The 26,354-nt window shown below is 36.5% G+C and overlaps 1 protein-coding gene across 1 annotated transcript in view; it reads left to right on the top strand.

Annotated features, from left to right (window-relative positions):
* The window catches only part of LAMA2 (laminin subunit alpha 2), a 284,721-nt gene that overhangs the window by 63,489 nt on the left and 194,878 nt on the right, over positions 1-26,354 (top strand). Inside the window, exons 10-12 of the mRNA XM_086460446.1 lie at positions 7,258-7,418; positions 11,051-11,191; positions 12,553-12,726. Of these exons, the coding sequence (XP_086316572.1) occupies positions 7,258-7,418; positions 11,051-11,191; positions 12,553-12,726 (476 nt within the window). The remainder of the gene's footprint in view (positions 1-7,257; positions 7,419-11,050; positions 11,192-12,552; positions 12,727-26,354) is intronic.

Below are 26,354 nucleotides of genomic sequence, written 5' to 3'. Positions count from 1 at the left end.
CCGTGGTGTGCAGTCCTTCAGGAACCGACTGCTCCAGCGTGAGCCCCCCTCATGGGGTCACCAGCAGCAAACCTGCTCCAGCGTGGGCTTCTCTCTCTCCACGGGCCACAGGTCCTGCCAGGAGCCTGCTCCGGTGCAGGCTTCCCACAGGGTTACAGCTTCCTTCAGGTATCCACCTACTCCAGCATGGAGGCCCTCCACGGAGTGTAGGCAGTCATGTACTCCACTGCCCATGGGCTGCAGGGCGACAGCCTGCCTCACCATGGTCTTCACCACGGGCCACAGGGGAATCGCTGCTCCGGCACCTGGAGCATCTCCTCCCCCTCCTTCTTCACCGAACTTGGTGTCTGCTGAAATGTTCCTCTCACATATTCTCACTCCTCTCACTCGCTGCAATTACTGCTGCGCAACAACTTTTTCCCTTTCTTAAACACATTATCACAGAGGCACAACCACTGTCGCTGATGGGCTTGGCCTTGGCCAGCGGTGGGTCTGTCTTAAAGCCGGCTGGCATTGGCTGTATTAGACATAGGGGAAACTTCTAGCAGCTTCTCACAGAAGCCATCCCTGTAACCCCCTGCTACCAAAACCTTGCCTTGTAAACCCCTCACAGAGGCTGCCCTGCAGCTCCCGCCAGCACCTGGGTACCTGCACCCAGCATGGTATGTCACACAGAGTGGTAAAGAGGGACAGTAGAAGCAGAAGAGAGGATGAATCCCAAATCTGGAAAAATCACAGCAAGACACTGCGATGCCTGTACCAAACCTGTGTTTGAGAGTGTACGGGTTACCGATGACAGGCTTAGTGCAACAAAGAAACCTCTCATACTATTAAACAGGACAACTTTTATTCAAACATTTGCCACTACTGACATTCAGTGCTTTCATAAAATACTAAGACTATGATTTTGAGATGGAAGAATGATTAATTCAAAGAAATGCAACGTCCCACTTGTGTGTTAAGTAGCTGCTTGATCTCTTGGTTCCTGTCTGTTGCTGCTGCAGTGTTTTCACACCTTCCATGCTGGCCACTGGTGCGGGTTTGTCTCCAGGGGCCTGGCAGCTGAAAGGCAGTTAATAGGCTGTGAGCTCTTCTGTCATGGGAAGAGGGAAGCAAAAAGATAAAGACATTTTTCCATCTTATTTGATTGTCAGTAATAGTGTCATTAGGAGCTCTTGTAGTGTCTTATTCTTGCCTCTGAGCATTCAACAGATCTAAACCATCTCATAGTTACTTTCTAAATATGCTTACAGTTTCTGAATCTGACTGGGTGATACTGTGCTTTAACACCTTGCTTCCTGTATCTTCTGCCTTTTTAATCATCTGATCTTCTTTCTGGTAAATTCTTCTCTTGCCTCTTTTCTGGACCTCTCCAGGAAGAGAGTAAAGCTCTTATTAGGACCCCTCCTTTCCTTTCTTGCTTTTTCTCTATTGTCTTCATCCATCTAGTCTAAAGATCATTAACTGTATCTTTCTAATAAATCAAGAAATATGAAGAACTTGAAGGTGACATATCCAAAATTGTATTATGTCTCTCTGCTTTATCTCCTTTTACTTTTATTGGCAAGCAGCCCAGTCCTGCTCATCTAGCCACAGGCATTCAAACAAGTGTCCTGTCTCAGCAGTTCCTCCAGTCCCAGGAACGAAAGAGTTTTTGTTCTCTTTGCAAAATTAAAACTCTCATAAATTTCTGTCTTGACTGTAACAAGCTTCTCCTGATCTTCTTAACTCACTCATTTGCAATTAGGTAGAGACCTGTTGCTTTTGACCACGTTAGAGTATTCTTAATCTCTGTTGAATCTGCTGTTTATAACACATGAAGTAACTTTTTCCTTTATTGCTTTTTAAACCCATTGATATCTCCTATTTCCAAGTTATTTACTGTAGAGGTTATTCTGTGTGTTTAAACTACTCCTCATATATGACAAGCGGAACAATTGTTACTTAGGTAAGAGCCATCATATACGGAATTCCTTCCCCAAAATAGTCCATGAATTTGTTCCTGGAAACAGTTGTCTGTGTCCTGCCCAGTCCTGGTAATCCAGTGAGAAGAGGACAGTTCTGATATTTATCTTATTTACCTATTTTAAGACCACAAGAACAAAGATAAGTCAGCTCTACACATAACTAGGCTTTGTAGCCATTCTGCCTACAATGGTCCTGTTCTTTGCTCCTTGTTGTTTCTGTTTATTTGCTTTTCTTTACTTCTTGTTGTACTAAATAAGGTTCTAACACATTAGGAAAACTGTTTACTTCTTGCGTATTGTGTTTGATTATAGTGTTTGGACCAGTGGGCCAGATTGCGACTGTAACATCTTATTCAACAGAAAAGACACGATAATGCTAGTTGAAAGAAAAAGCCTTTTTAATATTTCTTTTAAGGAAAGATTATTGTGGTAATGGAAGAGCTTGTGTTAGAATCAAAAGCAGGTCTGGATATAATTTTTAGCATAAAACTATCCTGAAAGCAGATCACTTTTTACCTCTTTTTTTTCTTCAAATTTATATTCAATACCCTGATAAAATTCTTTTACTGTACACTGCTCACCCTGGGCAGCAGGTGGGTTTGTAGCACTGGGGAGCCTTCATAAAGCAAAAGCTGGAAAGCGTGATCTGTCTGAAGGAATCTATTCACCTTTGAACCAGAATGAATACACACTGGGTGGATTGAAGTACATCTGAGAGTTTACTGCCTGGTTGTTTAAGGATAAATTGTTTTCTTGGTGTAAGATTCTTGGCTGCTTAAATGTGTGGCAAGCAAATGAGTTGGGGAAATGAAAAACATTAAACTAAAATGGAAATATGATAATAAGGAAAATCACTGGGGATATAAAGACACTGTGAACAATTCTCAAGGCAAATAAAGCTGGAGGCTCTACATTCTTGTGTGCTTGAATACTGTAGGTAAGCAACGGTTAAGATGGAAAATTGCAGCAAAAACCATAGTAACTGGTACGTTGATGAGGTGCAATAGGAGGTTTTAAATAACTGCATCCTGTGGTCATCATTAGGTTTAGGTAGATAAGAGAAGGGCATGAAGGAGTCACTTTATAATTGACCAGGCATTGTTTCAGGAGAAAAAGGAGTGGTTTTGTATACTAAGCATGTATAATTTCCATTTTGATCATCCTAGTATAACTTTGTCCTCACATGTTTCACTCTGCATTCTGAAAAGAAATTTTATTATTCTAGCTTGTGTAGTATATTTTTGATTTCGAATCTTCAGGAATGCTTTTCAAATATTCCTTCATAGGAACGTTATATGATGTGTTCATGAGCAAGAAACTCTGTGACTCAGTCTTCATTGCTTGCTATCACACAGTGAAGTTTTTTCCCTATTGCCTCTTTATGTACCATAATAATCTCAATGACAGATGTTTATTTTTGCTGAAAAGCTTTCTCAGCCATTTTGGGATAAATAAGGTCCAGACATCTTTATCCTTATTCAGGCTTCATAGAACTTTGCTCAGCAAGCAGTCCCACTGACTTCCATGAGATCATTTTGGGAATTTATACGCCATTGAACAGGATTGAAAATGGCAGAGGCCAGTCCTGGGATTGCAGGGTTTTTGAAGGATCTGGTGCGTGCTTTTGCGTGCCTTTATTTTTGTGCAATCCTGAACAACAGGTAGGCTGGGAGAAAACTGACAGATAAAACTCTTATTTCAAGATGACTCATCTTCTAGGATGAACTTGCAAAGCTTCTGTACACTCAGAGACAGAAACTGACAATACTAAGGTAGAAAACAGGGGATAACAGCTTCAAGAAATACAGACCCATCCAAATAAGGCCGGTGAAGTAATAGACCAAAAGCAAGAGGAGATGTGCTTCTGCTGAAACATTAGTTCATTACAACAAAAACAAAAGGCAGACCTGAAACATCTGCCATAATGTAATTAGGCTGTTGACATAATATGCACTACATATGCACTACAGAAGCCTGGTCAAGATAACTGGTTGGGACACTGACAGGAATTTACATACTGTGTAATACAATGAGAGCCTAGATCTTACACGTGCTGTAAATGAAAGAAGGCATTGAGCCAAATAAAATACTAACTGTATCAACAAGTGTAAGAGCTGGAAGAATATATGACAGTTAGTGGTCTCTATGCCTTCCTGTCTCTGTTGTGAAGTGTGAAGTCTCTTGATAGATGGAAGGCTGAAGGTTATCCACTGCTGTGTATACTGCATAAGGAAGGGGACTGCCGGTCAGGTGACAGTGAAGTTTCCAATCCTGGTCTCTCTTGATAACTGCAGAAAAAAGAAAGGAGAAGGGAAGTTTCTTGGTGGGGAGCTAAAAGAGTGGGCTGACTGGACAGTTAAGGAGAGACTATGGATTTCAATGAGTATTTGGGAGTTTTTCCATAGTGAAATGTTTAATTGAATTTGAGTTTGCTGAGACGTAACTCGTGAACCTAAGAATGAGTTCTTGAAACTTTCAAATAAGACTAGCTCACTTCTAAAGAGTTAGACTTGCCTGTCTGTTTTACTGCTGAACCCTGGTGTACAGCAGGGATATTTTCATCTGGAAGGAACAGGAGTTTCTCTCCTAAGACAAGATTGTCCAGCTAGGACAAATTGACCCAGATTGCGAAAGAGCCTGGGGCCTGCTGTGCTGTGGGGCCTCGCAGATGACTAGTTGAGAGGAGGATAACTCAGAAATCTGAGAATCAGCTGGGCCACAGGCATCAAATCCCATGGAGCACATGGTTTTGTGAGAGTAAGTAACACAGAAATTTCATGCACTGAAATTCTGTATATAATTAGGACAGATCAAGAAGGTGACAGTCAATATGATGTGCTACAGGAGATCAAAGAGGCTGCAAGGTTAGAAAAGACAGATTGAATTTCATCTCTGTATAGATTAACAGATAATATAATTTAAAACTCCTCTGGGTGACTGCTTCTTCAAACAGCTAGTTAGAGTAACCATAAAAAGAGAAGCAACTCTGGATTTATGTATGAGGAGCTGGTTCAAAACTCTCCTGTTGAAGGACAGTCAAATTCAACATTCTTGTAGGAATGAGAAGGCCTCCCTAAAAAACAACTTAATCGAAATAAGGAAACCTTTAAAAAGAAAATTAAAATTAACAATCCAAGATTGCTCATGGCAAGCATAGGGTTTATAGACTGCATATTAGGTTAAGAGAAGATGCATTCCTCTAGTTCAAAATGATTCAAGCAATGCAATTAAACTAGAAAAAAGAATCTATTTAAACAATAAAAAAAGAAGGTCCCTGAAAAAGCAGGTTATATCCAATTGAGGGTAATAGAAAAGGACATTAATTGTGACAGATTCTGGAAAGTCAGACACTTAATAACACACATATTTTAAGGAATAATTTGCTAAATGCTTAAATGTTGCTAAGATGTACCTTCAGATAAATCAGAATCAAAAAGACTGCTAGAGATTCAAATTCAGTAGGAGTTAAATATGATTAAGGTGTAATCAAGTTACAACCAGACTTCTGAAGAAAGAAAAGGACACAGCAGAAAAACTAGATTAATTCTTTGCATCAGTGAATAGAAGAGTTCAGGGAATTTCCCACTTGGGAGTCTTTGTTCATGGGGGCAAGTCAGAAGAACTGTCTCAAACAGAAGTGTCAGGTTTAGAACAAGCTGATAAATGAAAAATAAAAATTAATCAGGCATATATCGTATTTACCCATGGCTTCTGGATGTAGTTGAAAGTAGAGTTGCTTGAAGCATTAAATATAGTTTATAATAACTATTAAAACTTACATTAATATTACATAAATAGAAACTGTTTATCCACTTTGCAAAAGAAAAACAGAGGGTTCCAGGAAACTAAAATCAGAAGGCCTGGTTTCTGTACCAAGCAAATCTGTAGAACTACAAGAAATTATTTATACCATTTCTGAACTGTGGCAAAAATGGGCAAAACTCAAATCAAGATCAGGGTTTTTTCATACAGGACAGTGTGTCTTATGAATCTGTTTGAAGGATTCAATGAACATGTGAGCGAAAGCTCATTTGATTTATATTGTATTTTGATTTTCAAAAGTTTTGACAAAGACCGTGAAAGAAAGTGTAATAGAAAAAGGAGGAAAGGTTCTTTCATGGATTAGTACTTGGTTAAAAGAATAAATGGACCGTTTTCACAGTAATGATCAATATGAACTGTTTAAAATATTCGTATTTAACCTGGAAAAGGGATGAGTAGGAAGGTGACAAAGTTAGCAAGTACAAAATCTTTCAGCATAGAAAAATAAAAGAACTGCAAAATGTTCAGAAATATCTCAAGATAGTCAGTGTCTGGGTAGTAAAATAACTGAAGAATTTCTATAGCAATTGAAGAAAAAGTAGAACACGGAGAAAAGTGGTTCTACTTGTACGTTGATTACAGTGATTTCTGGTTTAGGCACCAGTGGTTGTACAACAGCTCTTAGAATTACCTTGGACTGTGCCCTGGATGTACCAGCTCAGTGCTGGCTCAGCAGTAGTCAAAAAGGTCAACAGAGCCTTAGGAAATATTACTGATGTTTAAAAGAGAAAACTGAAAAAATCATCAAACCATTTATAGGTCCACACTATGCACTCCCTTCACCTTAAATAATTTATTAGAACTGGAAACAGTGCAGGGAAGGACAATAGAGATTTTCAGCCATACAAGGCAGTTTTGGTGTAAAGAGATATTAAATAGGCTTAGGAGTTTTTGGCATATGAAATAAAAATATCGTGTGGGATATGATAGAGGTATATTGAAATCACAGATGACATGGAGAAAGTGAGTAGGGAATGGTTATTTGCTGTTTGCTATGATATGAGAATTAGAGGGCAATAAATACAGGTTTAACACACATCAGTGTTTTCTTTCACACTATACATGGTTGAACGTAGAACTTACTGCTAAGGAGCTTTATAGATTCTGGAAGTAAAAGCATGTTCAAAGGTGATTACGTGAATTAATGGAAGAGAAGTTTTTCAGGGTCTGTTAGATGCAAGGAAGTGGGGATAAGTTTCATTCAGTTTAGAAGATCTCCAATATGGGAATTTCTGGAAGCTTAGAACTTAAATCACTATGTATTTTCTTTGTTCTTACATGCGTTATTGTAGCCTCTCTCAGATGGGATACCTATGGACATATGGTTAAACAGGCATATGGTCTGACCCACACTACACACTCTTATGTTACACCTACCAAAGGTGTTGCTTTGAGCAGTCTAACACACATATCTAATAATAATAATGATAAATCAAATATGTCTTCTGTTTTCTTCCTCTTCCCATAGATATGTTGCCTGGCTTTTGTCACTGCAAGACTGGCTATGCAGGAGAGAGCTGCAATAGATGTGCCTTGGGTTATAAAGGATATCCTGAGTGCCTGCCCTGCAACTGCTCAGTGCAAGGCAGTGTGAATGTTGATCCTTGCGTAGGTCCGTGCGTCTGCAAGGTATGGATGTCAAATTCTTCTGAGCCATAGGAAGGTGCTAATGACATCAAAAGATTGCAATTAATGGTTTTCTGTCATACAATAGTGTTCCACTGTCCTACCTAGCTGTCTTAGTATCTATGCTAGTTGCTTCTTATAAAACACTTATTCTTGGGTCTGTAAAGTTTTAAATTGTCTTGAGTCATCTCGGTACTCGTTGTAATTAACATAGGAGCCTGCTGCTAGTCATACAAGGCCTTAGGAAACTGTAATGAAGGGATACCTAAGAAGCATGTGAATAATTTGTTTCAAACTTGCATCCTCACCTGCTCAGAAACTGTATGTTTAAATTATTTTGGGCTCTAAATCTAACCTGTAATATGACTTCAAAAGAGAAAATGAAGTGAACTGCTGATGTATTAAAAGAAAAAAAAAATTGCCTTTTATATTATTAGGGATATCATCCTCTTTTCTTGGTAAATTCCAAACTGAAAGCATTCTTTCCTGCCTTGGGATGGTTGTTCAGAAATCCGTAACATATTTTAAAAGATAATAATCCATCCTTTCTGTAGGTTGAATTTCTTAATTTCTAGGAAGAAAATTTAAGAATGATTTTCTGTGTGTGCCTTCATGTACCTCCAGCAAATTATATGTCAGTATTATAATGAAATAAAAATCTTCTAGAAACACATGTATCCACTTATAAAATACCTAGCTACCAGAAATGCTTTAGAAATGGTGGTGCTCTCTAAGTCACCGTCTAGTAAGTGACTGTGAATAGGCCCAAAGGACAATTTACAGTACTGTGGGTCAATTTTTCTGTGTTGCACTTGTGGGGGTTTCCTTCCAGCATTTAACTAACAGAATTAGTCACAAATGTGGATTTAAAAATACTTACATTATGTCCTTAAATACAAGAATTTACAAAAAATACTTCAATCTATCAGCTCATGCCACATAGACCCATAAAGCTCTGGTGTGACAGCTGAATAGCACTGAAATCTACTCAGAGAATTAACCTTATCCTCACTTTATGTAACAGTCACGTGCTTTCTGTCAGAAATAAAATCTATCCATATCACAGTTCTAATTCCTTAGTTACCTAGTTTAGAAGACCAGAAAAAGGATGCTTTTAATATATTCTGACTTGAAAGGGGGCTTTGATGAAGGTGTCATGTGCCAAATACAAGATAACGGCTGCTGAATGATTGTTATTATTATGACATTATTTGTGTAATGCCAAACTGACCTGTTAGTACAATCAGACCAAAATGGACAAATATGGAATAGAGATAATTGTTCCTATCCCAGAGAGTCCACACTACACGCTTTTTTCTTCACTATTTATCCTTTGTTTCCCTTCTGCTCCTCTAATCTCTTAAGTGCTTGTGGGAGAAAAATTATACCCTTTTCAGATAGCTGAGACACAGATACATACACATTTATTTTCACTAACAATCTTCACATTCAAATCAAAACAGATTATGGTCAAAGGGCCACTGAAATCATCAGATTAGTTATGCTCCATATGAAGAATAAAGTGGGATGTCTGGACAAGTTAATAGCAGATCTTAGGAAAAATGCTTCCCTTCTTTTAATCACATCTTTCAATTACATATGATGAGCTCTAAATTTACTGAAGATAGTTTTATTGTGAAGGAAATTGACTGCTGAAAAACAGTTCTAACTGTAAACAGCAAAATGCCGTAAAGTGAGCATTAGATTGTTGTTTTTACAATATTAGCCAGAGTAAATTAAAGTACAGAAAGGTGAGGGACAAGTATAAATGCCTGTTTTATCACTATTATCTCAGATGGTCAGTCTAATTTTTGCATAATTTAAAACTGTACAGAATACAGTATTCAGAAATAAATGAGGCTGTAGGTTCATTGCTTCATTGGGTGAAGGATAGGTTAGTTCTCCTGTCCAACTTTGGGTTTTATATATCCATTATCCACTGAATTTACTGCCTACTCAGTAGAATTACACAGTTTTTGCTCACTGATGACATACTTGTGACTGCAGTGTAGAACAACTTTTCATTTAAGCAGATACTTTTGCTTTGCAGCTCTCTTTTTATTTTATTTTTTATTTTTTTATTTTACCTTTCCCAGTCTGCACACACTAAGCACGTCAGCAAGGTCTGAAAATCTTGGGACCAGCATTCATAATTCTAGTTAGTAGGACTGCACATAAGAGTGCTGTGAGTTCCCAATTGTTGCCCACATTATTTTTCATGTGAAGCATGAGTAGCTGGGTGATTTCAGCATACCTATGCAACAGTATGCATGGATTAATCCTGAGATTGCAGGTGAAAATGTAAAAATACCATTCTTTAAATTAATGAGGTTGAAGTTAAAAACAATTGATTGATACCTTTGAGTTGTATTAAGATTTTTGGTTTGTTGAATAGAGTCTGTATGATGATGTTGAGGGGGAGAATAGAAGCAGAGATAGATAGAGCAAAGGTATTTTGCTACACATGTTGTTACTGTATAATTAGTGGTGAAAAACTATTTGCATTTTCATTTTATCTCTTTCTTTACCTGCCCATATCCCTTCCCACTCATTGTCCCTATTTTCTCTTAGTCCGTGTGTGCTGTCCTTTCTCCTCATACCTCCGTGTGCTTTGCCCTGCTCTTTCCTTCTTTGCTAGATCTTAACCAGGAGGCTATCAAATGGGTTTTGGTGATCTTACTTCAGAGCTGTGTATTTCAAGCAATCATAGACTACACAGCATGGGCAGGCTTTTTATAATGCTTTTTTTAGAATTACAGTTTGGTCCTGTGTGCATACTATAGAGCACTGTCTCTAGGATTAAAGAGATTGTATATAAAACTTTTGAAAGGGAAAGAATTTTCTGGGCTATCTTGGGAAAAAATATTTAATTACTAAGCCGGCACCATAGTGTGAGCCTTTTGCAACGTATTCCTTGTAGAACAGCTAGCTTTATGTTTGCCTATAGGACAAATTGATTTATTGTGTAAGGTTGCAGGACTTAAGGCATAAGCTTTCTCTGAAAAATGTAATTATCAAATGCTAAGTTTAGAATTCTTCATGTATGTTTAGTGTCTGGCTTTCTGCAGGGGAAAAGTGCAGACCTGGCTACATGGCTGGCAAACACATGTAGTTGTGGAAAAAAGAAACGCAGCCTTTCAAACACTCTGATTTACTCTGAATTCAACTATTAATGATACACCACTGGAAAACTGATATGCTGAATGATTGGTACAACTAATACTATGTACCTGTAGTTTGCAACAGGTGGGCACGCACAGATTTTATCAGCCATATACCTACAAATTAGAGCTGTAGAGGCTGTAAGATTGTCCCCCATACTTCCTTCCACTCTGATACTCTTAAGTGTAAAGGAGATAAATTAGATTATTCCCTGAAATCAGGTATGTCCATTCATGTAGAATAAAAATTAAAAACCTTATGATGTCTAAATTCCGTGTCTTGCTATTTACATGCAACCATATTACCTTTTTTTTTTGTGTGTAGAGGATTTGCTACTAATATTCACAAATAATAAGTCTTTCTTACAAATGTCTTTGTAGTCCTGCATTTATACTCTCCTGCAGAGTATAAAACTGGTGATCTCAAGTTCTAGTCTATGAAAACTGAAGTAATATTCTAATGTGCGTTTCCAGGAACACGTTGAAGGAGAAAACTGTGATCGTTGCAAACCTGGTTTCTTCAATCTGCAGCAAAATAATCCTAAAGGCTGTGAGGAATGTTTCTGCTCTGGGAAAACCAACGTTTGCACACAGTCTCACCTTACCTACAGAAGTGTAAGAAAAGTCATGTCGTATCAGTACATGTCTTTGGTTTTGTGTTTCTGTGTATTGTCACTGTCTATCGTCACCAGAGTGCATCTGATTATAAAATCATGCATGTTCTTTCACGCCCTATATATTTTTATTTTATCCAAAAGAAAATGCTTATAAGCTTTGTTTGTCTTCATTGTGAGGAAGTTCTGAAAAAGTTCAGTTGAACAGTACAAAGAAGTTATAACAGTCAAAAATGAAGCCACGTATGTAAACACAGTCCTGGAATGTGCATACATAATCAGTTTCAAGTTAAATGCAACTTGTCCATAGGACCTTCTCTTTTCCATGTCATTATTAAATTCCTAGACCTGAAATAATTAAGAATTGAAACATTAAATGTACAACATACAGCTTATGTAAGAAAAAGGGATGCCCTACAGAGGGCATTTTGAGTGAATTTCTTTTGCACACTGCATTCCTAGGGAAGGATGTGAAAGAGACATGAACGTACTGTTCTTATTTGTGCTGTAGAAAAATGTCTTTAGCCTGCAAATATACTCTAAACTTTAAATTAGTTCTCAGAGTTCAGACTGATTCCACTGTAATGGATGTATGCTACATATTCATGTCTGTAGACTGAGTTTGCAAAATGTGTTCCAGGTCTACTAGCTCTTGGTATGCTGGAAGTCTGTGAGTAAAATCATATATGCCTAGTGTGCTCACTTACATGCCAGCATCTGGAAAATTTTCCATCGCACGGATGAGCTAATTTATTGTTCTGCTTGTATCCAGGCTCCAGAAGCCATCCTTGTATGAACAGTGTGCTGTTGTTTGATGACTCATTTCTAGTTAAAGGATTTCAGAAATTCAAGTTCTGGTGCTTTCCAGCTTTGCTTTGGCTTTCTAAAAAAAAAAAAAAATATATTTGAACTTGTAAGTTGTAAGGCTTTAGAATTACAATTTATTATAAATTATGCTATCTACAACAATCAGAAATGTATATCCATTTGTCAGCTCATCTTCTGTACCCTCTGTGACTGATACTATTTATTGAAAACTTGTATAATATTTGGAGATATTCTTATGCATATGTTTGTACAACAGAATTTCGTCCTCGCTCTGGACCATATGAAGCAGAGAAAGCAAATATTTGCAGTTACTTCAAACTACTCAGAATTTATAACTCCCAGTCACATACAATACGAGAAATGGTTGCTCTTATTACTTTGTTGTTTCATTTGTTCCTGAACTGCTGTTAATCGTATAAACCTAATCATTTTTTAAAAAAATGGAAGAATGGGAAGCTGTGCCTATTGAAATGACTGGTGCCTGATTCTCATTGTAATGTGTTTTGTTTTGGTGGGTTTTTTCTGTTGTTATAGATAGAAGACATGAATGGCTGGTATCTGACTGGCTTACCGGGTCTCATCAGAGTTACCCCCAAGCAAAAGAGATTTGATGGGCATCAGCAGTTTAGCATCAGCAACTTGGCTGCGCGAAAAGTACTGCCACAGACTTATTATTGGACTGCACCCAGTTCTTATTTGGGCAACAAAGTAAGTGCAGATGGTACTTGCCTAAATGCTAATTTGATTTATTGAGAAAAGAAGTAAGGCTTTGAAGGGGGGTGGAACTGAGGGAAGACCAAGATGGATAGCTATTTGACCAGCAAAATTGCAAGCAGAAAGGAATCAGGCGTATGGAGTATCCTTGTGAGTCAAAAAGTTGAGAAAATTAACTAAGTACCTTGGACCCTCTTCGGGCTTCTGCTGTTAGGTATTAGAGAAAGCTATATAGTTCGCCACATTGTTTTTTTTTGAATGAATTAACTGGCACATGATTCAGCTTGTCCTGTTCTCTTCCCACCTTGTCCTCAGCTTTGAAAACTAGTTCCCTTGTCTGCTTTTCAGAGATACAAGTTGTGTTATCAGATGTTGTGGGGGTGTGTTACAAAACTTTAATGTTTGGCAAGAAACTTGTGTGTTGGGAGCTTTCTGCCCTAGAACTCAGAAAATGCTGTTGTGAGCTCTGTGCCAGTTCTAATGCATTTATTTATCCAAGTCTGCGTTTATCCATGTGTACACGTACACGCATATTCATGCCCTGCATGTTAATACCAAATATTTACTTTCTGAAGTCCTGGATGCTTTAGTGATTTGACTGTCAGGCTTCTCACCATTAGATTTTCTGCTATCGTACATGATACCTTCATGAAAATCTTTTTTTTTTTTTTTTTTTTTTTTTTTTTTCCCCAGAGAGTAGAATTGAGGACTGAGTGAGTACTAAATGTGAAGAAAGCTAAACAGCTTTCCATTTACTGTAACCCCAATTATGCTAAAACTTATCAGAAATGCTATCACTAATACACTTCAGCACATTTTCCTGTGTAGTCTCTTCTGGCTAGTGAACCTCTTATTTATTTATTTTCTTTCTGCTGGCTGAAAATAAACATGACAGAAGGTAAGTGAGCATGTTGAAACTAAATAACATCATTCCAAAGAACTGGGCATCCTGTTCGTGGCTATAAATTGTTAAAGATAGTCAGGCTCATTTAACTGGGCAAGTGAGAGTTTCTTCTATAATCTTCCATGTCTGGTGAACTTACCCTGAGATATGAACTGATACTTTTCCAGACAGAGTTTCATCCTGCTTCTATTCAGTGAGCAAAATAACAGTAAGAATGTGCACAAATTATTTGAATGTCGAAGATATTTTTTCAGTGTAATTTGGAGGTCCTTTGTGGTTACTGTCAGATATCTTTGTATGAATGAAGCAATTTGCCTTAATAACTGAACCATATAAATTTTTGATACTACAATAATACTGAAAGCACTCACAAATTACCACAGTACATCTTAACTGTCATGTTGCATCACCTAAATTGTAGTCATAATGACATGCTTAGGCCATATGATTTATGCTATGGAAAGGGAAATGGAAATAGAATATTGAGAGTCCTTATTTGTAAACTCAAAAAAACATTTCTCTCAATAGCTGAAAATGGATAAAACCAAATAGCTGAAACTAGATAAAAACATCCTTTCATGAGAGTGATTGCTAGCTGTGTTACAGTAGAATAATCAGTATCTCAGAGCAGGCAAGCTTTAAGAATTTTTGTGTCAGGAAATGTAGAGAATGATTTAGGAAGTCTTACATCAAGATGTACATTTCTATTGTAATTTAAAAACCTTATGTCAAAGAAAACTGCCTTTCCTTTTAATTGTTAAAATTATTGCTCTTAAATACTGTTCCCCAAAACAAATTTGAGTAACAAAAGGTAGTAACTATCCTGCATTTCCTGGTTTTCAAATATAGCTCAAAATCCTTATTTAAAATAATTCTTTTAATATAAAGTTGACGTGTTGTGCATGTGCCACCACAATGTTGATTGCCATATGTATGCTATCTGCTTGTTTTACATCCATCTCCAAATGCTTCTTTTGGATGAAAAAAAAGTGTTATAAATAGGATGCTCCTGAGTCTGCAGCCTTCAGCTTTTTGCTTTTTGTCTAAATCTGGGTAACACTGGGCTATGTGTTGCTGGTCTTTGACTGTGTCTCTAAGGAGACATTATAAATAACAAGAGGCTATAGATGGTACAGGATTCTTGTTTATGTCAGAGTGGGACAAGAACATGAACCAATTACTTTAACATCAACCATATCCTTTTAGTCTTCTAAATATATCCGCTGCTACCAAAACTTTAACTTTGCTGTAGAAATACAGATAATTTTTTAAAGGCCAGATACTTTACCTGTCTGACTATATAATATGCATTTGGACTGAAAAATTGAACACTGTTTTTGATGCAGAATACGTTTGGGAGTAATCTAGAGGAATCTAATTTCTAGAAGTAAAATATCTAGTGGATAATTTGGAAGAACAGATTTTAAATGGCTAGTATTAACGTTTTGGTAGGTATCATAAAACAGTTTATCTTCTTGCCTGCCTACCTTATCATAGCCTACTGAACTAAGGATTGCAGCAGTCCTGAGGACTTGTGGTTAGAGCTTCTAGTTACTGAAAAGTTGTCTTATTTGATCAACTCTAATTACATTTTAGGTATGTGGAAATCCCATTTGGTTTTGTTAGCAGATTCTTAAATAGTTTTGACAACGGATCTATAAGTGTATTTTATGCTTGTATCAATGCTGAAGTATTTTATAAATTTGTCTGAAAGTGTTATGAGTTACATTCTGATATGTTTGATCAGAGCAGTGAGAGGAAAGTATAAAATTATTTAAAAATTAGATACTAAACTCAGCAGGATTACATGAAACCCTTGTTTCTTTAAAGTCAATGTGGAAGGGTTAGGTGCTGGCAATGTTTCAGAAGTCTGACATAACATATATACAATGCCTCTTTTCCTTTGACACCTCAGCAAAAAGCAATTTGCTAATTTGTATGCTGAGTAGAAGCTATTTAAGATTAGCCCAAAGAAAACATGATATGGAGCATATCTAAGTAAAATATGAACCCACCCCCCATGACACACACACACGAGGCCACTTGAGATTCTAGGAGGAAACATCCATCTTTGGTTAGAGAATCCAAGTCTCTGAACATTGTTAGGTCTCAGCACCCAGCAGTCGTACAGAAAATAGGTAATACATTCCCCCACAACTCCTCTGTCTGGGTTTTGATCAGCTATTAATGCTGCCCTTACTTGAACTGCAAACAACATGACAGAAGCCCTGAAACACCTCTCATTACTGACAGGTTTTACGCAGATTGAGAAGTTTTTTGCATCAAATGTTGTTTTACAAGAGTCACTTGAACTGGTTGTACAGTATTATCCTATTCAGTGTAAGTAATGTTAATGTAATTTGGCCCTACATGAAGTCAGAGTACTTAAGTTAAAGTAAGCTAAAGCAAAAGATACTTGAATAAAAGGCTTTGTTATCTCTTGAAAAAATTCTAGCACATTGTGTTTGTCAACTCCATAGACTTAAGCAACCATATGGTGGATATGCTGTTCATTCTTTCTTTCTTTTTCTAGTTAAAACCAAGATAACAAATTAAAGTTTTGTGTAGAGTCTGTGCACATAATACAGGAAGGGGACTTGTTTGACTTAACACTGTCATTTCATTTATTTTACTTGTTCTTTCATAATTAGCTGTGTAACCTATTCACTGACTTGCAGAAGTCAATGTTTCTTTGAGTCCAGAAATGAATACACTGTATGTAATAAGTCTGTAGCCAATATGTACAAACTTGAAAAACCTGTATCAGCCCCTTAAAAATACTCTACTGTGGAGACCTAAAGATTGGGATGGAGTGAGCAGTTTGTTTTGTGACAAACTATCTATTGCAGACTGCCGAGAATACCTCATAGGATTAAATATTGAATTATAAAATACTCATAAGCTTGGTCCTCGTGGCTTTTATGTTTATTTCCTTCCATTTGTTTTCATTTCTTAGGCAATTCTGATGCAAAAGGCAGAATAATGCAAAGCAAATGGCAGTCTACAGCTCCCAAAGGGGAGGGAGGGAGTGGAAAACCAAAACATAAAGAAGCGTAGATAATACAATAATCAGCTGGAACAGAAATGCCAGGATCAATTGTTCTAAATTATTAATACAGCTAAACGCAGAAAGCTTCATCTAGTATTGTGATGGCTTCAGATCTCAAGACTTTTCGTGTTCATGGGACACGATAGAGTTAGATAGATCCACAACTCTTTTTCTGGCTTTTACTGCCTGCCTCAAAAAGGAGAACAATCCTACTTAACACCTTTTGGTATAAATTGATGAGATGCAAATTAAATTGTTGTTGGAAGCTACTTTTCTCTGCCATTAGTGGGTTTTTTTTGAAATTCGGTGGCCTCCTGGACAGCAGTGAGTGACCTAGCCTGCATCATTCCAACACTCAGCTGTCTTAAACTTAGCCAGCAGACTGATTTTTTTGAGCACGTGTATGTATTTCTTTTATTGTTAAGGAAGGAATGTAGAGAAACTTAGGTGGATTGATATGATTTCCCTTTGTGCACCTTTGTAAGATACTTCTTTCTTTAGCTAATTATATGGACAGTTTAGGCCCTCGTGTAGAAGATTTGGTTCCCTAGCACAGATGGGTTGTCCAAGTCTAGGCCACCATTTAGTAACATAATGTCAGTGCTTTTAGTATCTGTTGTGTGAGGGATTTTTCCACAGTGATGATCCAGTAGCTCACGATGATTTTGCCTTTTTTTTACCCTTTGCACAGAAATGAGTTTCAGCTCCAGATCTGAATGTGTTACAAAGAACATCTCCAAGCTTGCAAAAGTAAATTGGGGATGGAGTAAGGAATGTGATGTTGAAGTATAAGGCAAAACATATAAAAAAAAATTTGTAAGGACATTTATTGATTCTTAACATCTTGTAAGTTTGAGTGGGATGAAATAGTTAAGTTACTTTATGCATATTTGTAAAAGAAACAATAATAGGCATCAGCAGCACATCATATGCAAGAAATCTCCATTCAGTGTAATGCCCCAAAGTTATTCACAGTTGCTGTAGATCCTCAGATTTTTATAAGCTGTGTTAACTACCAACACATGGCAGAAAATTAAAATGACTCATTTGAACCTAAAGAAAAAATATCTTTTGTAAAAACATCTACTTCAGTATGTTTTGATTTCATATTTGAATGCATTCTTCTGATAAAAAGCTGTTTTAGTTTATTGATAGGTTTTTATTTTTTAACAAGTAAACCTTAAACTAATATAAATAACAATTTTATTTTAAATCAGTCTAAATTGCCTTGACTGAAATTAAGTCGCCATGGTAATCAGACTCAATCAACAGCATGAAGATGTCTTCAACTTACACCAAATGTGCTGTTTATTTTATAAGCACTTCCATATAGCTTCTAAAAATTGTGATAATAGGCAAATTCTGATACTGAAAAGATGAGACAAACATAGCAGGAATACAAGTGAAGAGCAAAATATTTTAAAGATCTGAACCGCAGCTGACTGATGCTTCCTTTAAGTTTACTTAATTTGTATTACATGATTTGGCTTAAATTATTTTTGCTGATCCCTTCTCTCAGCATGGCATCACAAAATGAGACAGAGGTAGGTTTCTGCATTCTTTCACAGCTGTGGTTAGCCACATTTTGCTTGATCCCCAGTACAAATTGAAACAATATCAGGACTGTCCTATTTGGGATTCAGCTAGCCATGACTGTAGAGAACCAAGATATAAGTAAATTTTGCATACTTTGTTCCTCATTAATGCTTTTAACAATGATTGGATAGCCTGTTGGGACAGTTGGTACAGCCATTAGTGTGATTGCAAGGAAAACTAAGGATGCCCAGGAGACTGATATGGCCTCTTTGAGACTTGGAAATAAGTTGAAACAGGGCTCAAAATCTGTCTAGCAGAGTCCACTGATTGTTGTATTTCATATCCCATGATACATTTAATTTCTTTGTGCTAAAGTAGTCTTATACTACTATAGAGAAAAGAGGAAATTTATTGTTGGTGAAATTATTTCATAAATCTCAAGTGTCCTTTGTGTTACCTGCTTACCCAAGTCTGCCTTGAAGGCAGGGGTTTTAATCAATAGTGGCAGTTGAAAAATGGAGAAGAAAGCAAGAAATAAAGTAGTCACACAAAAGAAGGGATGTGAATGCTAAAGAGAGAATACTGAGGGGTATTAGGAAATAATGAAGAAAGTAAATTGCGGAATATGCTTGCCACATGGAAAAGTCTTACTCTTCTTATCTCTGATCCCAAATGCTGAGGCACTGAAGGAGCCAACAAAGAAGAAGAAAAAGAAAAAAAAGGTCTTTGATTTGGAACAAATTAATATATCTGGTGATTTGAAGGCTATGGTGACAGTGATTCCAAAGCTAGAGATAGCTAAATAAAACAGTGGTTACTTAAGACTGCAGAGGAAAACTGAAGTTTATGTAAGGGAGGATACATGGGGGTTTTGTTCCTCTTGTATACCTTTGCATGCTAAGTACTACTTCAGCAAATAAGCGTTTGCTTTGAAAATTATATTTGGAGTTCCTTGCTGATTACCTGGAAGTAAAGGGTTTAATGGAATTTTACTCAGTTTATCCACTTATATTCATCAGACAGAATTTATAGTCAAGACATCTCGTTGAGTCTGGGTTACACAGCAGCGTGATGAAGGAATCTATGCCCATCACCAAAAGAGTATACATAAGAGCTAATGAAAGGTTATTCTCAAAATATGAGAGCCACAAAGAGGTAGTGTTCCGTTTCCAGATTTCTCTTTATGAATAATTGAGTTGCTATTTCTGTTTGATTTACCTACCTTCATCACCCCATCCTCAATTTACTTTAAATTTAAATTAATTATGAAAACTTGAAGTAGAATGTAATTGAAATTTTTGCGTTTATAACTCATTAGTAAAACTGCGTCACACCACTGAGTTTTTGTTTTGTAATTTTGTGGTGTTCAACTTTTGCTTTCCACATCAAAAAGGCAATATATAGAAGGATAAAAGTATTGAGGATTTCCGATGGTGCACAAGGGAAACAGCCTTTTCCGCAAACCCGTTGTAGTACTTTCAATCTGTGTTTTATTGTTTTTGAAGTCTGTCATGCTCAGTAGCTTCTGACAATCTCAAAATGTTCTTGACATGCAGCTTCTCTACAAGATGGATAAATTCTATTATTTCTGTTTTACATATAGGAATTAGCATTGCTTTTCTTCCTGCCTGTCTTCAAAAACTGTTTTGGTGCCTAAACTTGATTGACTAACTTCACCTTGTATCATTAAGAAGTTTTAAGACCAAACCAGTGTAGCACAGGTGCCTAAATCCAAGCACTAGTCACCTGTGTACAGATGCAATAAGAGGTATATGCATGTGAATTAGTAGGTCTGACAGACCTAATCCAACTTATTTTTTCATGGCATTTTACATCCATTATCATTAACAAAAAAGTTAAATATTTGTGCAGCAAAATATTGCCAGGAGTCCCTTATTTTTAACAGGGGGACACACAAAACACCATTACTAACTAGAGTATAGAAGAAAGGAGGGTGGTTTATCAATGGCTGAAAATTGTACAAATTCAATTAAGTTATCATTAGTGAAAGAAAACTCAAACAAACCCTCAAAGTGTATACAAAGAGCTGCTTTCTACTTCATGGGGATAATAACCAGTTCCACAACTAATTATAATAAGAATTAAATGAGTAATTCTAACTTCTATATATTCTAGACTTCTTCATAAATGATTGGTGAGTGATAAGGCCATTATGCTGAGAGTGCCTTACAAACTAACTTTCAGAGAGTGGTTCCATACTTACTAAATTTCTAGTCAGTCATCCAAAGAGTATCAAAATTATCATTTTTGTATATTTCAGTTTAATATGAAAAAAGACAACGAAAGACAGACCATCACATAGTCTGATATGGACATAGTATTTTAACATCCATACTGGGTCTGTCTGGGCTGGAGTTAGCTTTCTTCATAGTGACATGTTATGATGCTGTGCTTTGCGTTCGTGGCTAAAACAGTGTTGGTAACACACCAGTCTTTTGGTCTTGCTGAACAGAACTTGCACAGCATCAAGGTTTCTCTCCAACCCTTCCCACAGGTCCATAATTCTTTTAGCCTTTCTTCTCTTTTCTCCCTCCCCCATCTGAGGGAAGAATGAGTGAGAGCTACGTGGGTGTTTGGCTGCTGGCCAGGATCAATCCACCACAGCACACCATTGAAAACAATAGAAGAAACAGAACCTTAAGGCAGCAATTGCAAAGGAAGTTTTCAGTATGGCTGCAACATACTGACAAAAAGAGTTGAACAAGGAAATAGTAACCAGAACTGACAAGAAAGTAGCACGCAGTGATCAGAAGCTTGAATTATTGGTTTAGTTTTAACTTGTCTTTTCATAGTGTCATTATTCAGACATTTTAATATGGTGACTCATGCTTCAATCTAATATCTGAACAGAGCATGAAGCATCCTTTAAATCCTGTAGGTCCAGCGTCTCATGTACATTAATTCCCTCTGTCTCATCTACCCTATCCATTACCTGAATGCTAAAGATTTCTGAATGAACCCGTACTGCTTTGTTAAATCTCTAGAAGGCAAAAAGAGATCCGTTACTTTGCATTCCTATTAATTTTACATACTGTAAGCTGATCTTTAACAAGAAAGAATGGTGAGGGCAAAGATTTTATTTTCTGGATAGAGACTCTAACTACAACAAATTTCTTCAGCAAACAAACCTCAGTGGAAACGTTAAATATTCAGTAAGTTTCTAGAAGTAAGGGTTACTGTAACTGCAGAATGGATTTGCCTTTGTCTTCCTGGACCCGAGAGACAGAAGGGTTAAGACCAGGTATTTGGCATATTGAAGGGATAATCATGTGCCCAGTCTGAACTGCGATGAATTATTAAACAAGTGGTTTGTTGGGTGATTGAATATTACCCGCAAAGCACTGCTTGTCTCCTTGAGGCACATCCAGAGCTAACTGAATTGAGCCAATTAGACTGACTGTCTCTTCAATGAGTTGTGACCTATCAATGGTAATAGCTTATTATGATGATAAATGAACCCATCTCTCAAACTGAAGCCTGAGTACACACTTCAGCAGTTTCCCTGAATCATAGGGCCATTACCTATCAGCTTCAGATTGACAGGAGTGACAGCAATGAGAGCAGATAGCATGCATGAATAGGCACAGATGATTGTTTTACCTAAATAAATGTATTTGCACTTATTTTTGGTGAGGTTTTGTGGTTTGGTTTTTTTTTTTTTTAGTGGGCCTGCCTGAACATTCCAGACTTGGCTAGAAGTACCTAACATTTCTTACAATATGTGCAGTACCACCCCTGTCTCCCGAGATGTCTGGATGAATTTCTGATTGGTATTTTTTCCTCTTGGAGGCACTCTGTGTTACAATACAGGTGAATCCTTTTTTCTAATTGATGAGTTTATTTTATTTGTTTGGCCTTCTTAGCCTTTCAATTTATTTTCCAGAGCCTATCAATTTTCAGAGGTAATTTCCTCAGGAAAAAATAAGCAAGTTAGGGCAGCTGTAACATTATGAATATTTTTCATTATTTTATGACAAGCTTTTGAAACTTTTGAGCATCAACTATCATGAAATACTTAGACACTTCTGGAGCAGTTCCTTGGCTAGTTTAATTGTTTTTGGAGACAGGAAAATTTTTCACAGTGAAGGCAGTGATTTTAACTTTCTGTGTCAGTTTTCTTCTGGGCTTTTTTGGTCATTCCACCTGCTCCCCTAGGTGAGTGTTTCAAGTGCATTTTGTTAAAAATAACAGTGCCAGGGATACATACCTTCAATTTACTGCCATGAAAGATTTTGGTTATGACTCAATTTTTAAAATGTTATTGTGTAAGAGAAATGGCTTTATATATTCCTAAACCGTATCTCAGTTATCCATAAGGTAGCTACAGTCTGCTCTGAAAGCATGGCACAGAGTGAGTACTCCCTTGAAGGAAAGGCTTTAAGCTATGCAAGTAGCCAGTGAGTACAACAATCCTATATATCTGTGCTTCTCTTACATAGCACACTTTGTACAAGAAGGCTTCCTGCAGCATGTCCTGGTGAGTCCTGTGACCACACTTTACTCTGCAGTTAATAAGGCAAAACTTATACAATTCTAAGTTTGCTTTGCGGTGAATTGGGTAGCACATTTGCAGCAATATTAATGGATATAAACACAGTGAATAGTAATCCATAGTTTTCCATCAATATTGTATCTTCCATGCTCCAGAAAAACATAGCACAGTATTTCATTTACTTTGAAGTTTTTTTTGAAGTTCAGATGATCAAAGTATATCATATTATAGAGGAACTGTTTCTTCTTACATATTTTAAATTAAGTGCAACAATACAGAGCTATACATACATCTAGTAATTTTAAATGTTTGCTAGGTTAAAACAGACAGAAAAGTAAAAAAAGTAAAATGAAAAAGAAAACAAATAGATCAGTATTCTGTTGTCATTAGCTATGGAAACAAGATTTCCTAACTTAAACCTAGGCAGTCTAAGCTAATAAAACTGGTGGACTGAAACTGCATTTTTTAACTTACAAAGTAGATTTGTAATAACAGATGCCTTTAAAGCTAATCAAAGAAATAGATACCTTGTTTGGTCAGCTGTGTCTTATTACTTAAATGTGTGAGCTAATTCTGTTTAGTCTGCTGTGATGAAAAGTCCTTTTGAGAAAGAACTTTCTACAGTTTTGTTGCTGAGATGCATTTTACATGATGTGCAGTCCAGTAAATTATTCCTCTCTTTCATAGATGATGTATTAGTTCAGTTTAGGTAGATGCACAGAAATCCAGTTTTGTCACTGCCTATGTCTTCTGTTTTATGTCAAATATACATATACGTTTGAATACAAATACCTCTATACATTTACACAAAGGATGCAACAGAATAAAACTAACCACATGAGATTAAAAAAACACTTAGAAACTTAAATATAGGAATGATCAAGGCAACCTTTCTTAAGCAAACCTCAGGTTTTTATATTAAAGCTTGCTGACAATTCTTCATTAAAATACCGGTTTGGCTTTTTCCACCAAACATTTTAAAATTTTTCTGTTAGAAAAATTGCAGAGAGATACTTTGTTCCAGATTTTGAATGGCGGCATTGCCAGATCAAACCTGAGCCTATCTGGCATTGATGGAGGTTTTCTGAGCTACTGCAGTGTGCCTTTGCAGATCTGTCACTCCTGTTTCCTTCCTTTGTTACTGAAGAGGGCCTAGCAGTAGTAGAAAATTTTTAACATCTGGTAACAAATACAGCAACTCAAAATCTCTTATTCCCACCACAAATATGGTCAAGTAGATGACCTTATCAGTAAATCAGAGTCATTACTAAGCCTTCCCAGAGCTCCATGAAACAAAATATCCCTCTGCCTCAATATTAAAGGAGAAAAATGATACCTGAAAGATTTGGGAGCATCAAAAGAGCTCTCCAAATCTCAGAGTATATTCCATTTCCATCTCTGAATTAAATAGAAATGCATACACTGCTTAGTGGTCATCTCAAACTGTGAAACCTGTATTAAAATGTGTGACAAAACACAGTTGTTAATATAATTACAATGTAGCAAATCTAATACTTTTCTGAAAGTTACAGACAAAAGTAAAATAAAACAAGAGCTTCAAAATTTTCAGTGCAAGTTTTTCTAAAAAAAGAATATTAAGACATTGTGTAGTTCACATGCTGTATTTAAAATAATGAGAGCAGAAGTTTTCCCCTTAAGTTATATCTGTTTATAAGTATTTTTACTGACTGGTATACTTTGTCTACCATCTATTTACTTGGCTTATAGCTGTTAAGAGTATTACTTTAGGCAAATATGAAAAACTTGGACTTGGCTACTTTTCCTGTAAATCATTATTTAGCTTCTTTGTCTACTTTCCAGTACTGTGAAGCATTTTATATATTCACTTTTGAGAAGTAAAATAATTCTAGGCTATCAGCTATAGATGCATTGTACAGAGTATTAAGTTTCTTCTGATCACATATTGTGCGTCAGAAGGTAAACACTTTTGCTTCCCCTCTCTCAACATTTTATATGATAGGTCTTTCAAACTGTCTTTTAGTATTTTGGATGGCTCACTGCTGCAGATTCTATTTAGAAACTGGTTGTTCTTTAGGTCTATGAAGTGTATGACCACAGGCAAATATCATTTTTTTTAATGGATGCAGCTAAATTAAGTTTACTGAAAGGAAGTCTACAAGAAAGTATTTTTCTGTTTTCTTTCAGAGTCCCAGTGTTTTTAACACAGCAAAACTTATTTAAATTGTTCTGTAGTTTTCCTGTATGTATTGACTGGGTTTTTTTTGTTACCACTTAATGGACATTTTTATGTCCATTTCTGCATAAAAGATATGCAGAACACGTAGCTATGTTCTGCTCTGTAACAAAGCAAAAGACTGGGTTTTTTCATATACAGAAATTTTGGCCTGTTTGAATATGTCCGGGGTTTTTTGAGTTGAAGATGATACATTATTTACTTAGTAACATCATGAGACTTTTCTGATGTTTAGAGAGAGGACATTTGTCTAAACAGATTTTGATCCGACCTACTAAAGTCCTTCTGACATTTTTACAGCACAGATTTAGTTTCATATTCAAATGCCAAAATCTTCATAGAGCCAAAACCCATCTATCGGATTCTGTGTTTAGATTCCCGAGATTGTTCTGTGATGCTCAGAGGTGTAGAGGAAAGCCATAGCAGAAATAAGTTTGACTACAGTCAGCCATGTCTTTGAAAATGATGTTCCAGAGTTTCTTGCCTGTTAATAGTGTGCTGTTTCTAGTGTGGGAAGGCCCAGCTTTCATAAATACTGCAGCATGTATGTTACTGCTGCAGCATTTCATAAAGCACTGGGAACACTGGTGATCACTTTGCCTGAAGAAGATGGTAAATTTAACCTTCTATTACAAGGCAGGATTTATTTTGCTCTAGACAGGTAGTGACTACTACTTTAAAATAAGTAGATGTTAATTAATGCTTGAGTACAGCAGATATTATATTGGATAACATGGATACAAATCCACATTATTAATGAAAAGATCCATCATGAGTGTATTACAGTATGCTGAATTATGATAGAAGTCTTACAGAAGGATAAATGACATCCATTGTAAAATGTAATGGATATCATTATGGTCAGTCTTAAAATAATGAATACTAAATGAATTAGTAATAGGAGGGACACTAAAACTAAATTTTATTCATTAGCTGTGTTGGTAAAAATGTGTAATCAGTATCACACATTTATGTACACATCTTACTTAACTGTATGTGTTGTTTGGGCAATCTGGGACTGCCAGGAACATTACAGAAGAGTTCTTAACCATTGCACTAGAAGTACATACATACATGTGTGTAAAAGATTGGAAGTTTAAAGAAAATAGTCTTAATATTGTCCAAAAGGCCTTAAATCTTTTATTCTTTTCTTTTGTATATGAAGCCACTTAAGTGGAAATATGCAATATGACAATGGAAAAACATACCAATTACAAAATGTCTGCTTAATTATTATCCTGACTCTGTGACCTGAGCAAAAGCTTGAATAGCTAGTGACTTGAGCTGCCCTAATAAGTACATCTGCTTGGGACAGCATTTATTCAGCGTCCCATTAAGAGCAAAGATAAAAGCACCCCATAAGGTAGCGGCAACTACTAGTACATGGTATGTTCAGCAAGTTCTC

Source organism: Leptosomus discolor, chromosome 2 (assembly GCF_034619465.1).
Source record: "Leptosomus discolor isolate bLepDis1 chromosome 2, bLepDis1.hap2, whole genome shotgun sequence".
Classification (NCBI taxonomy): domain Eukaryota; kingdom Metazoa; phylum Chordata; class Aves; order Leptosomiformes; family Leptosomidae; genus Leptosomus; species Leptosomus discolor.
The sequence above is the reverse complement of the archived record's forward strand: the minus strand, read 5'-3'. Positions and strand labels throughout refer to the sequence as shown.